General features: G+C 44.1%; 1 protein-coding gene across 2 annotated transcripts in view; it reads right to left on the bottom strand.

The window, feature by feature from the left end:
- STAG1 (STAG1 cohesin complex component) overlaps nucleotides 1-13421 on the bottom strand; it is a 1292585-nt gene that overhangs the window by 621036 nt on the left and 658128 nt on the right. For both annotated transcript variants that reach the window (XM_085634343.1, XM_085634344.1), the window contains exons 12-13: nucleotides 7056-7135; nucleotides 1416-1523 (exon numbers count right to left, since the gene is read on the bottom strand). In XM_085634343.1, the coding sequence (XP_085490469.1) occupies nucleotides 1416-1523; nucleotides 7056-7135 (188 nt within the window). The remainder of the gene's footprint in view (nucleotides 1-1415; nucleotides 1524-7055; nucleotides 7136-13421) is intronic.

Genomic DNA, 13421 nt, shown 5'->3' with positions numbered 1-13421 from the left:
TGCCCTTCCAAGTGGGAGAGGATGGCCACCCTGAGAGGAAGATGAAGTGGAGGACACAAGGAGAAGTGTAGGTGGTCTGTAGACCACAGCCTTTTCGGCCAGTCCAATACAATGAGGATTACTTGGAAACAGTCTTGGCAAATTATCTTCAGAACCAGGGAAATCAAAGGTATCTGAAAAAAGTGCAGAAAAGTGGAAATTTAAACATGTCCCCCAAAGCATACTGCGCCAGATACTGGAGGGCACAGAACACAGCGTAATGGGTAATATGAACTGAGACGAGTGGCAAACAAATGCACCCGAGTTGTGGCCCAATGGACAAAGAGGTTGTGAACCACCTCTGGAGGGAGGTCCCATTCGTGGTTGTCAAAAATCATGCTGTCGGCCCTGATGCGCAATAGGCAGATGAGATTGTGAGTGACCAGCCACATCATGTTCTGGTATGCACATACAAATATTCTTGATGGAGAAAGTGAGACCCCCCCATGCTTGTTGACATACCACATTGTGGCCACATTGCTTGTCGATATCTGGATGGACTGGCTGCGAAGAGAGAAAGGACTTGAGTGCTAGCTGCCTGTAGCTCGAGCATCTGCTTCCTTGGGGACCAGAAGCCTCTGAACTGCAGTTCCTCCAGACATGCAAGCCCACCTGAAAGTGGAGGTGTCCACCAACACAGCAACCACAGCTGTGGGCATGGTGCAAAAGAATCGCTTGTGAGTCAGGTTCTCCTCTGTGAACCAACATAAAGTCTGCTGCAGTGTCTCTAGAAACCCCAATGAATATCTGGAACCGCTGTCTGTGGAGGCACTTGTGTGTCAGTGTGTGTGACCAGTCAGATGTAGAAAGCAAATAGATGCTGGAGCAGCAGAACCGTCAGGACTGGAATCCAAAACGTCCAAATCATCTTCCGAATGTTCGGAAATATCCGTGGAGGTGAAAAGACTTGGAATAATGTTGTACCCATTTCTGTCCCTATGCACAGGAGACCTTGAGAAGGCTTCCAGGGAAGAATGGACAGAAAAGCCCAGATCAAACAGTAGGACTGTTGTCACCTGCAACTGATTCAACACCCTCTGTAGTAATCCAGCTTTGAGCAGCCAGTGCAATTGCAACACAAACTACTCAAGGCACAATCTGCTTAACAATTTTAAAGGTATACTTTCACAAAGCTTTTGCTTCTTACTCGAGAGCTGGCAAGACCTATATGCAACATGACTCATTACCATCCTATACTAAAGATTATAATCCCAAAGATTTTCCCTGGCACAGAAAGCAGCATAAAAGCGTGAGATATCCGAATTTAAATGGAAAATTTGACCATGCTAACATCATATAGAAGACTTGTCAACCACTGAAGTCTGTAAAAATACGATCAGAAGCAGCAGATTTTAGTTAAAGACATAATCACTTACTTTTTGTGAAGAAACTCCCCTGCAGCTACAGCCACAGGCCGATGTGCAGAATATACTAAGTGGTATACATTCTCGCAGTCTTCATTAGATAGGGCCTCTTCACTTCCACTGAAAAAGTCAGAAATCAATACATGAACCAAAAGAACTTGCTTATGTCAGTTCTTCCACCACCTCCCACTAATAAACTCCCACAGACTATATCTAGGAAACATTTTTAAAAGGTTTATATGCACAGGAAGTATGACTTACCTGTAGCTATTGTTGCCCTGAATTTGCATCTCACATGGTTACATATGCTTTCTAAAATTACTCAATCACCCCTACTGTCAAAATGAGGATACCAAAAATTTTTAGATTTAGCACTTTCATTTTAGCAGGCTACCACAAACCGCGAACGATGCCCACAGTAGTAGCTAATCCAATTCAGATGGGAAGTCTGGAGTGTTAATATGACTATCAGATAACTCTGGAGACTAAAAGGTTAGATAGTTTCAGTTTTAATAGGCATCTAAATTAAATTAAAACTCTATGTAGTCACTTATTAGAAGAATCCTGGAACATTTGTATGGGCATATTTCTTAAAATTACATTAAACACGTGGCTATCTAAAGACATTTATTAAGTTTACATTTAAACAATATTTTGAAATTAAAAATGAAGCTTGCCAAAGAAACTGATTAAAGTGGGTTTACTTTCTTCCTTTTATCAGGAGTATGGTAAATGCAGGAGCCTCATACAAAACATTTTCTAATGTTACTTTCAGCAGGCACCTGCTCACATCATTTAGATTGTTAGATGAAAGCGCTTAATTATACTATCAGTAACGTAACGAAACTTGAGGGGAGGCCCCCCTGCAAGGTACGTGGAGGGACCCCTTCTGGACCCAGTCAGAAGCTCTCCGGCCAGAGTACTGTGCTTAGGGGGCTACTGAGCTTGAGCCCCCCCTCACCCCCACACCACGGGGGCTGATGTTACGCTCCTACACTAGATCTATTCTCCTGACTTGGGGTCAGGCATGTTAACTTAAATGAAGCTATTCATGTTGAAGAACAAGGATTGTGGTTATGTGGATTACATTGTTTCAATTTTAGATTTCCCTTCTAACTTAGCATCTTTTTGAGATGGTAGTTTGAACATGTTTTTCACTAACACAAACAATTCTCAGACATGCATTTATTATGGATAGACATTGTTGTTCTGTAGTTTGCACTGTTAGTTTCTGGGACTCATACTAGAACGCAATGCCTTTGCTTTATTTTGTGCTCATAGGATACGTTTTTTTTTATTTTTTACCCCAGACTAAGTAAAGATGTTCTCCTGCGTCTCTTGCAAAATGAAATAAGGCTGGTGTTTTATTATTTAAACAGCGTCTGTTCTGAATTCAATTAAGAGGCATTTCACACCGCAGTTATCATAGAAGCGGCTGAGAGTTGAGAATGAGATGCAGCTCTGTCGGCCCTGGCATCCATTCTATAAAGGAAGAAAGCTGCGCAGGGAGATGTGTGTAGGAATGCACAATGAGACGAAGTGCATTTGTTAATGCACTGAGGCAGACTTCCTGAGACACTACACCAAGGTATGGGGTTAGATCATTCCAACTGGGTCTGGCGAAAGGGTACTCACACCATGCTCTCACTAGTGTAGGAGTGATAGATGGGAGTAATATTAGGAATAATCAATATAGTTAAATTATTAGCTTTTTCACCATTTTAATCATACTTATAACAATGATGTGTCATCTGTCTAATAATCACAGTTCGTGTTCTAATTACATAGATTAGATCTTTTCAGTAAATAATTGAAAATGTATTATCGTTTCTTCTCTTAGCGAAACCCTGGGCATGCAAAAGTGAAATGTGAGAGTTATATCTGTTTCCACTAACTCCTTGGGAATAAGAATAGTCATCTTTGAGGTTGCAGACAGCATCTGCAACTCGAGGTGTTTTTTGTTTAAATCTGTTTTTATTGTTTTAAACGAAAACATTCTTTGGCATTTGACATGACAGGTAAACAGGAATTCGTAAGCATGTGCAGGGGATCACCCCGTACCCGGGCCAGTAACTACTGTATCATGATATGTATTCAAACCAAACTGTAATCGCTGCCCACTTCGGAGCCAGCTGCAGTCTCTGTGGCAGTGCAACTCTGGAGGTTTAGGAGTTTAGATACAGTACTGTGAGCTGGCCGAACGTTTACTGATTAATAAGACGATAGTGTCCCTGTATTATGAGTTTTTGTTGATCCAATCCAAATTCCTACTAAATTCGCAAGAACCGTGTAACATTACAATCAAGCAAGTTTTGCTTTTCCATCATGGGGTCTTCATTTCCATTCATTAATAAGATGACCACGCTGGTCATCTATTGCACTAAAGAGGTCTGTGTAAAGGAGGAAAACAAGTGACTATTGATTAAGCAATCAAGTTTGACAGAATAGCTTCAGTAATGGTTCAGCTTCAGTAATGGTTCTGGGGTGAGCAAGTGTAACTGCTTAGCAAAGGCAGGCAGTGATTCCAAAGTGTCTACTCTACAAGGCCAGACATTTCGAGATCAGCAATGGTTTGCCATTATAGAATATACTGCAGGTCTACCTGAAACCGGTGTGCTTGCCCCTGTTGATAGTTTGAGGGGATGCACAATACTTTACAAATGGAAATGGGTGGCTTTTCGGTAGAAAAACATACACAGATACGATTATAGTTAACAGATGTTTGACTGAACCTTCCAACGTCTTGTGTTGTCACTGAACTGACTTTTCAGTTCATGGCTTTACTGAAACTTCTCTGCTGAAGAGGCAAGTTTAGGGAAAATACAACCAATGGTATAGATTGCGTAGTTGATATGGAATGTCAAAGTATCCTCAACAAGGAAAGTACAATGCTGAGTTCACAGGGTATACATACTATTAAGGAAAGGAGTACCTGTATCTTGCTCACCATACCAGCCAATGTACCCGTTAATAAGAAACCAAAATAAGTTGCATGATACTAGTGGGTTGCAAGCTTGGTATCCAGAAATACCGAAGTTATAGAGTTAGTCTCCATAGAATGGGCTCAACTATGCAGACAGCTTATTGATGTCCAACTAGGGCCGAATTAGATTGACAGAAATAGAAATAAATGAGTAACAGAAATGGCCGTAAAAGAATAAACCAATGCATGGCCAGTGACAACGTTTTTTTAAGCACTTCACATATTATCCTGAGGCCCGAATCTTGAGGGCCGAAAAGTCTAGACACTATGACAAGAATCAAGAAAGTACAAAAAGAATTGTAATCATCTAGTATTCTTAAAAACATTTTTTTTTTTTTTTAAAGGAATGTAAAGTCGTGCAGTTTCCCTGACTGGAAGGATCTCTATTACAACCGTGGACAATGAACTAACAATTTTATCAGGATGTACGTGTCTTCTTTCTTTCTCTTTCCCCTCTCCCCCTTTAGGTACTACCTTACCTTAAGTTCAGCAAGATAAAACGAACTCAAATTTTGGTTGTGGAAAATTTCCATCTCCACCACACATAAAATTTATTCTAGGTCCTGACGAAAGCCCCCCCGACTCTTTGGGGCATCCAAGGGGCTGAAACATGTCGACCGATCACTTGGACTAACAGTGCAGTGGACTCATTATATGCCCAACTTTGCACACCATCGTTTTTATTCTCTTCCCATGCTCCAGACTAAATAAAATAGGATCTAGGCAACATGAGAAACCCTCATTTTTAACTATTTTTCCCTCTACACGAGCACCATTCACATTTTATTTTAATTTCTGATCACTAATGTAATAGCTAGTGGTTCCCTCTGGGTGGAGGAAGCATGAAAGAAACCCTATGATGATGCGGTCACGTACTTAAATTAAGGTGGAAAACCAAGATATACCGCCCCTTGACCTGCTTTACGTGAATGAGGGTTTTTTACCGAATGACCACCTGAACTCTGGAAACAGGTACAAGTGATCCATTCTCCTGGATTATAGATATGTATACAATGTTGTACAATTAAGTAATACATTGCTCAAGGAACAAAATTATCACCCATGGTCCTGATGGTTACTCCCAATTCTAAAGGTAATGCACCAAATGAGTAGATATTAGCAGGTCCAAGTGGGAAATTGTGCAGCTTACAGGTAATAAACTTGGAGGAAACTGTGAGAGATGTACATTTCGTTCTGTTTGATGTCAAACATCCATCTTCTGTTATTTTATGGCAGATTGACAAATGCTGGGCAATGCAATCACTCTGATGTGCAATTACTGGTGGTATTAAGCGGAAAGCCCCTTTTTACTCAGCAGTGATCTTGTCTTTCCAGTCCACTGAGACTGCTGACCTTCTGGACAATGTTGTAAAAGCCTTATACTCTGTCGAACATCAAAAATATATTATGCCATCGAGCAAAAAAAAGAAATCCTCATTGCTGTCTGGCATTCCAGTTAGAAATCAATATTTCATTTGGACCGAAGAGTTCTCTTCTAAAGGACAGTAGTTATACAAGGGTGTCTAGTTTTACACACAGATATTCTAGCCTTTGTGGTGTTGGGTTCTGTGAGGAAATCTTTATAAATAAGTCACAGAAGAGGCTTCTGCCTTTCAATCATCCACGTAAATATACATGTTTTTCTTATTTAAGCCCGACCAACATGCATAAAGTAAAGATGAGGATAGAATCCAACCCATCAGAGGGATGGGAAAGAGGCTTTGTTTCAGGGGAGGGTCCAGACAAGCTAAAACAAGTAAATCTATCAAATGAGAAGCCAGCAAAGTGACAATAAGCCAACAATGATATGCGATAGGAGGGCATCAAGCCCCTATAAGTGTTTGGGAAGCCCGAAATAGGTCTTTTGCAACCAGGTATCCTGCAGCATCTAGCAGGCTCAACCTACAAAATGATTGGTTCTTCAGCATCTGAATGTATGAGACATTCAATGCTTCAAATGTTTATACCCCAGCTGAAGAACATATACCCAAGGAGGATCGGTGGTCTATAGTCAAGTAAATATAATGCATTAAAATGAATATGCATTACTATAAATAGAACCAACAATTTCTATTGCCAACATACATTGTTAAACCACTACAAAAAATATTTTTACATGGGGTTTATCTTCAGAATTACATTATCCAAGCCTTTTCACTGTCATTAATGTGAAGTATGACAAATCACCATATTTTTGTAGACATACACGTAGTAAATCCTGGCTTTGTTCCGCTCATTGGCACACTATGACTCCGAACCCATTAACACCGAAACAGGGTTAAAGCGCACACCAAATATTAAATGGCAATGTAAATAATGCTGATGTAACATCAGGTACAATATAAATGCACAAATATAAACGTCAGATGACAATTGTGACTATGTTAAAAAGGCTAGTTCTACCCTTTTCAAAAACTGTATTTTATTAATCAGATTCCTCTGTGCTGCCCAAAATTGTATTTTAATTTGTAAACTAAAGTGGCTGATGGACATAGTTAATACAACAAGCAAATTGTTACATCGGATTTTCGCTAACACCAATATTTCCTCCCTACAGAATATTTTGAGCAACAATTTTCTTTATTGCACAGCAAAGATTGGTCCAATTTGTTTCCCATCACACTTAGAAATGCAACTTCGGGTTACAAAGACACAATAAAACAACTCACTGCAGAATGAGAGTGACCAATCGAATGGCTTCAACAGCAACGTCATACTCTTTATCAAGGGTCATTGATACAATGCGGTCCTGTGGGAAAATAAATGTAACCTTATATTACAACATGCATATTTATCCAAGTGGTAAAAGAGCAGTTTGATAAAGGCAATTATCACCCATAAATATCAACTTACACACTGTCATCACCAAAGCTTAAATGTGTGAAACGCTTATGGGATTTGCACTCAATTATTGCTATATCCTTTCACCATGTTTTATGAGCTGCCACATGCTGTGCTTTGACAGGTCTAAAATGTTTTTACACCCAAGTCAACCTTTGTAAGAGGACAGTCCTGAACTGAAATAATCCACGGGAAGAGGGCCTGTGAAGGGTGACTAAATCTTTTTTATTGCAGCGCAGATGCACAGTATTCCTATGATTTTGTGCCAAGAAGGTAGATTTCTTACCTATTACTGTTGTGCATCCTGTGAGGGGAAGGAATATGCTACTTACAAGTATGCATCTGTTCTTGGCATGCAGAGCTGCAGATCTACACACTATGCAGATTACACACTATGCATAGATCGCCATCTGGTTTTGGGCCCGGATGTTTGCACTGGTTTTGTCCTGGAAATTCTTTGGAAGTCACGATGTAGGTGTCTCCTCCTTTGGATCATAGTGCGCATGGGCATCGGCTCCATCCTCAGATTGTTTTTCGCCAGCAGGGAAATGATGGAGCTTTGTAAGAAAACAGGAAAGATGCCTATGTATGCTGTATCTACATAAGACAATACTGGAACAGATAAAGGTAGCCGGGGAGGCGTGTGTAGATCTGCAGCTCTACATGCCAAGAACAGGTGCATACTGGTAAGTAGCATATTCCGTTCGAGGCATATGAGCTGCAGATTACACACTATGCATAGATTGTACAGCAGTATCCCCTCCTAGCGGCGACTACCAGTATCTGTTGCAGTAGTTTGAAATAGTGTTTTGAGTACAGCCTGGCCCACACTAGCTTGTTATTTAGTTTGCACATCTACACAATACTGTTTTGTGAATGTGTGCGGTGTAGACCATGTAGCTGCTCTGCAGATATCATCTAAGATAATGTTCCCTACAAATGCCATGGAAGCCCCTATCTTTCGTGTAGAGTGGGTTTTAGGAGGAACAGATAATGTACGTTTTGCTTTGTGGTAGCAAATTTGTATGCATTTGACAATCCACCTAGCTATCCTAGATTTTGATATGGGGTTGCTTTTGTGTGGTGGTGAGAAAGACACAAAAAGTTGCTTGGTCTTATGAAAGGGTTGTGTTCTCTCGATGTAGTAAAGCAATGCTCTTTTGACATCTAAGGTGTGAAGAGCTATTTCTGCGACTGTTTGTGGCTGCGAGAAGAATACGGGCAGCTCCACAGATTTATTGAGGTGGAAGGGAGAAATGACTTTAGGATTAGTTCGGAGAACAACCTTATTATGATGCATCTGCAGAAAGGGTTCCTGAATGGTTAGTGCTTGTAGCTCGCTAACTCTTCGTAAAGAAGTAATGGCTACTAGGAAAGCAACTTTCATGTTAAGAATTGTAGCTCACATTTATGTAGAGGTTCAAATGGAGGACCCATTAGTCTTGTGAGAACGATGTTTAAATTCCACACAGGTGAAGGTGGTACTCTGGGGGGAATTATTCTTTTGAGGCCCTCCATAAAGGCTTTTACGGCAGGTACTCTGAAAAGTGATGTCTATTTTGTAGATATGCTGCTATGGCCGCAAGATGCAGTCTAATTGACGTGTAAGCTAAGTTGCATCTTTGGAGGTGTAGTAAATAGCCGATGTGTTGGATAGACACATCTAGGGGATTGGTTTTGTTGTTATGGCAATATATTACAAAACGTTTCCACTTGGCTGCATAGCATGCTCTAGTGGTGGGCCGTCTAGCTTCTTTAATGTCGTTCATACAGTCAGGGGGAAGGTTAAGGTAACCGAATTCTAGGACCTCAGGAGCCAGATCGCAAGGTTGGGCTGAGCTGGGTCTGGGTGTCTGATCTCTCCATGGTTCTGGGTTAAGAGGCGTGGAGAGAGGTGTAACTACTGGTGCGGAACTACGGAGAGTTCCAGAAATGTGGTGTACCACGGTTGTCTGGCCCAAGTTGGAGCAGGTAGGATGCGAGTCAAGGAATGTTGCTGTAGTTTGTGCACCACTAGTGGAATGAGTGGGAGAGGCGGAAAAGCGAACGCATATCTGCCTGACCAGTTCATCCATATCGCATTGCCTTTGGACAATGGGTGTGGATAACTGGTGGCAAAGGTTGGGCATTTGGTGTTTTCGTGGGTGGCGAAGAGGTCTATTTGTGGTTGCGCCCATATTTGAAAAAACGGTTGAAGAACTTGCAGATTAAGTTTCCACTCGTGGATCAGTTGTGTTTGACGGCTCAACAGATCAGCTATGGTGTTTTGGACTCCTGGGACATGTTGGGCTAGGAGAAAAATGTTCGGAGGTATAGCCCATCTCCATATGTTCTGTGCTAGCTGAGAGAGCTGCAGAGAGTGTGTCCCGCCTTGTTTTTGTATGTAGTACATGGCGGTCATGTTGTCTGTGCGGACTAAGACATTCTTGCCTGATATTTGTTGTTGAAATGCTTTTAAGGCTAGGAATATGGCTAGTAACTCCAGGTGGTTGATGTGGAGAAACTTTTGTTGAGGTGTCCACCTGCCCTTCATGGTGTGATGTAGTAGGTGAGCTCCCCAGCCGGAGATCGATGCGTCAGTTGTCATAACTATTTGAGGAACCGGCTCTAGGAACGGTCGCCTTTGGAAAGGTTCTTGGTGTTCTACTACTGCAGAGAGCAAGGAGTACGACCGTCTACCAACACAAGATCTGTTAACTGACCTTGAGCCTGGTTCCATTGGCGTGCTAAGCACTCTTGGAGAGGACGCATCTGGCGTCTTGCATGTGGCACTATAAATATGCAAGAGGACATCATCCCTATGAGTTGCATGAACACTCGGGCTGGAAGAGTGTGTTGCGGTTGGAATTTGGTGAGAAGGGCCTGTATATGCTTGCTATCCTGGCTGGAGTGGGATAGGCTAGCGCTCTTGAGGTGTCTATTGTGGCACCTAGGTATTGTGTGTGGAACGGGTGCAGATGGGTGTGGTTTACTGTGAACCCCAGATAGTGGAGTAGTTGGATAGTGGCGTGTGTTGTACACACTGGCTGTATGAGCTGGCTTTTATGAGCCAGTCGTCTAGATATGGGAAGACGTGAATGTGCGGTCTTCTTAGGTGTGCTGCGACCACCGCTAGGCACTTCGTAAACACTCATGGTGCTGTTGTGACTTCAAATAGGAGTACTTTGAAATGATAGTGCTGACCGTCCACTACGAATCTGAGATACTTCCTGTGAGCGGCGTGAATGGGAATGTGGAAATAGGCGTCCTTGAGGTCTAGGGTAGCAAGGAAGTCACCCTGTGAAAGCAGAGGAAGGACTTGTTGGAGGGTGACCATGTGGAAATTAGTGTATGTATATGTATAGGGGTCGGAGGTCTAGAATAGGCCTTAGAGAGCCGTCCTTCTTTGATATGGGAAAATACAGGGAGTAAACCCCCTTGTGTTGGTGCAGGGGAACTGGTTCTATTGCACTTTTTTGTAGAAGGGAGATTACCTCCGGCTTTAGCAGTAACAAATGTTCTTGTGACATTGGACGCTGTTTGGTTGGTATGCACCCACCTGTCGGAGGTGATGTTGGACAGGAAGGAGTTGTTGGAGTCTTCCCCCGACTTGAGTAGAATGGTCTGGGGGAAGTGAATGGAAGTCATTGGGTGGGGGTGGAGGCAGAGCGGGAGTTGTTGGTCTTGCCTCTGCCTTTGTTGCGTTTCCCTTTGTAACCACCTCTTTGGTAACCTCTAGTAAAGGTGGATTGGGTGGGAGACTTGTAAGAAATGGAGGGGCTATCCGAAGAGTAGCCTCTGGGGGTGCTCCTGAAGGATGAGCGACGAAAAGAACGTCTGGGAGCTTGCGACTGCAAGGCTCCCATAGATTTAGCTGTGTCGGTATCCTTCATTTTTTCAAGGGATACGTCAACACTAGGGCCAAATAGGTGTTGCTCATCAAATGGTTGATTGAGAATGGAACTCTGGACTTCAGGTTTGAAACCTGAAATGTGTAGCCAGGCATGCCTACGTAGAAGGACACTGGTGTTTATTGCCCTAGAGGCGGTATCTGCTACATCTAAGGCACAACAGATGGAGATCTTAGTAATGGTTTTACCTTCTTGTATGAGTTCATTGGCCCTATTTTGTACCTGTCTGGGAGGTGCTGCATTATGGACTCAAGCTCATCATAATGTGCCCTGTCATACCTAGCTAACAGCGCTTGAGTATTGGCATTGCGCCATATGTTTGCCGCCTGTGACGCCATTCGTTTGCCAGAGGCGTCCAGGAGTTTAGACTCCTTATCTGGTGGTGGTGCGTCACCTGATGATTGGGAATTGGCTCTTTTTCGCGCATTGGAGACTACAAGGGAGTCTTGTGGTGCGGGGCTTTTAATGTAGACTGGATCAGTAGGGGCGGCCGTATACTTTCTCGATTCTAGGGTTGATGACTCGAGCCCTGACCGGGTCTTTAAAGACCTCTGGTGCATGCTTAATGACCCATTTAAGCATGGGTAAAATTGAGGTGGACTTTTGTGTGGTGTGAAAAGTGTCCATGAGAAAATCTTCCTCCACGGGGTCTGTGTAGGTCAACCCCCCGTGGTACTGGGCAGCTCTGTGGAGGAGCTGGTTAAAGCCGATAGTGTCCTCTGGAGGGATAGATGTCGTCTTGTGGGATGTAAGGGGCGTCTGGGATACTATAATCATCCCAGGAGTCTGGGGAGCCAGTAGGAGTAGGGTCCCCTAGTGGTTGATCGTCCGCCCCTTCCCCTGCATCATCTTAGGTGTTACCATCTTCATCATCTACTGGAGTAGGGAATGGTGTAGGAGAGCGGTGTGGTGGGGGGGATTAGGAGGAAGAGGAGAATGGATCCTTAATGGGGAGGTAGCAAAGTCTCTCTTTTTAGGTGGTGGAGCCGGTGCAGGCGTATCTAGTGGTTGCTTCTTGAAGCTAAGCATCAAGTGACCAGTCTTAGGATCCTTTACAAGAGTTTTTTCGGTAGGATCTGTGCGAAACAGTTCTTCTGTGGTAGCCAGATCCTTCGGTACTGATGGTGTTGGTACTCTAGGCTTCTTCGGAGACAACTCGGTGGCGGTTCTGGGTTTGGAACCGTGCGGTTTTGCAGTGTCTTTGGCTGATGGAACCTGTGGTTTCCTCGGTTCAGAGGTCTTTTTCGGCTTCGAAGCATGGGAGTCGGGGCCCTTTGGTGGCAGTTTTTTGGTCGGCTCCGAGTGTGTTGTCGGTGCCAGTCTTCGACACCGAGTGCTTGGATGTCGAAGCAGCGGTCAGCGTGGATGAGGAAGAGGACGACTTCTTTTTCGGTGCCTGTTCTTCGGCACCGAGAGTAGGCTGACTCGAGCGAGAGTCAGCTGAAGGCTTAGTAGGCTTCTTTACCGGGCCCGGAGGCGGGGCATGGGAAGCAGTCTCTCGGTGTGCACCTGGGGCCGAAGGTGAAGGTGTGACCGAAGCCTTTTTAGATGGTGTCGGGAGGGTGGGGGGGGGGGGGGGGGGGGGGCTTGGGGGTTGGGGTCGACGTCTGTACTCATGACCCTCTGTGCTGTGATGTCCTCGGAGTCATCGGCTTCGGAGACGCTGACGAGGCCTTCTTCGACCCGCCCCTGCTCTGGCACATCAACGCCCTCTTGGAAGATGTCGTCGGGGATCGAAGACGACGAGCAAGCCATGGTTCTTCTTGCTCGTCGGTACCGAATCGTCTTCTCGAAGCGGAAAGAGGTGCAAGCTGGACAGTCTCTGGCCTCATGCTCCGGTGAGAGGCAGAGGTTGCACACCTCATGCAGGTCGGTGTGGGGAAACTTCGAACCACATCGAGGACACTTTGAATGACGTCCTTTCCATGAGCCAGAAGATCAGGCCCAGGTAGGCCCGAAGGCCTTAGTCGACGACCGGAATTGAAGACTTCGAAGTTGTTGAGAGTCGCGTGGATTGGGAGACCACGATCGAGACAATACCGTCGAAAAGGGAAGGATTGCGCGTTGAAAGAGAAAACCGGTAACTGATCCGAACTGGAGCGCGTGAAACACATGCCCGATGGCGGAAAAAAACAATCTGAGGATGTAGCCGATGCCCATGCGCACTATTTCCAAAGGAGGAGTCACCTACCTCGTGACTTCCAAACCCTTTCCAGGACAAAAACAAGTGCAAACATCCAGGCCCAACACCAGATGGCGATCTATGCATAGAGTGTAATCTGCATTGTGTGTAGAGCTGCAGCT

Source organism: Triturus cristatus, chromosome 11 (assembly GCF_964204655.1).
Source record: "Triturus cristatus chromosome 11, aTriCri1.1, whole genome shotgun sequence".
Taxonomy (NCBI): domain Eukaryota; kingdom Metazoa; phylum Chordata; class Amphibia; order Caudata; family Salamandridae; genus Triturus; species Triturus cristatus.
Note: the sequence above shows the minus strand (reverse complement) of the source record. Positions and strands in the feature narration are given on the sequence as shown.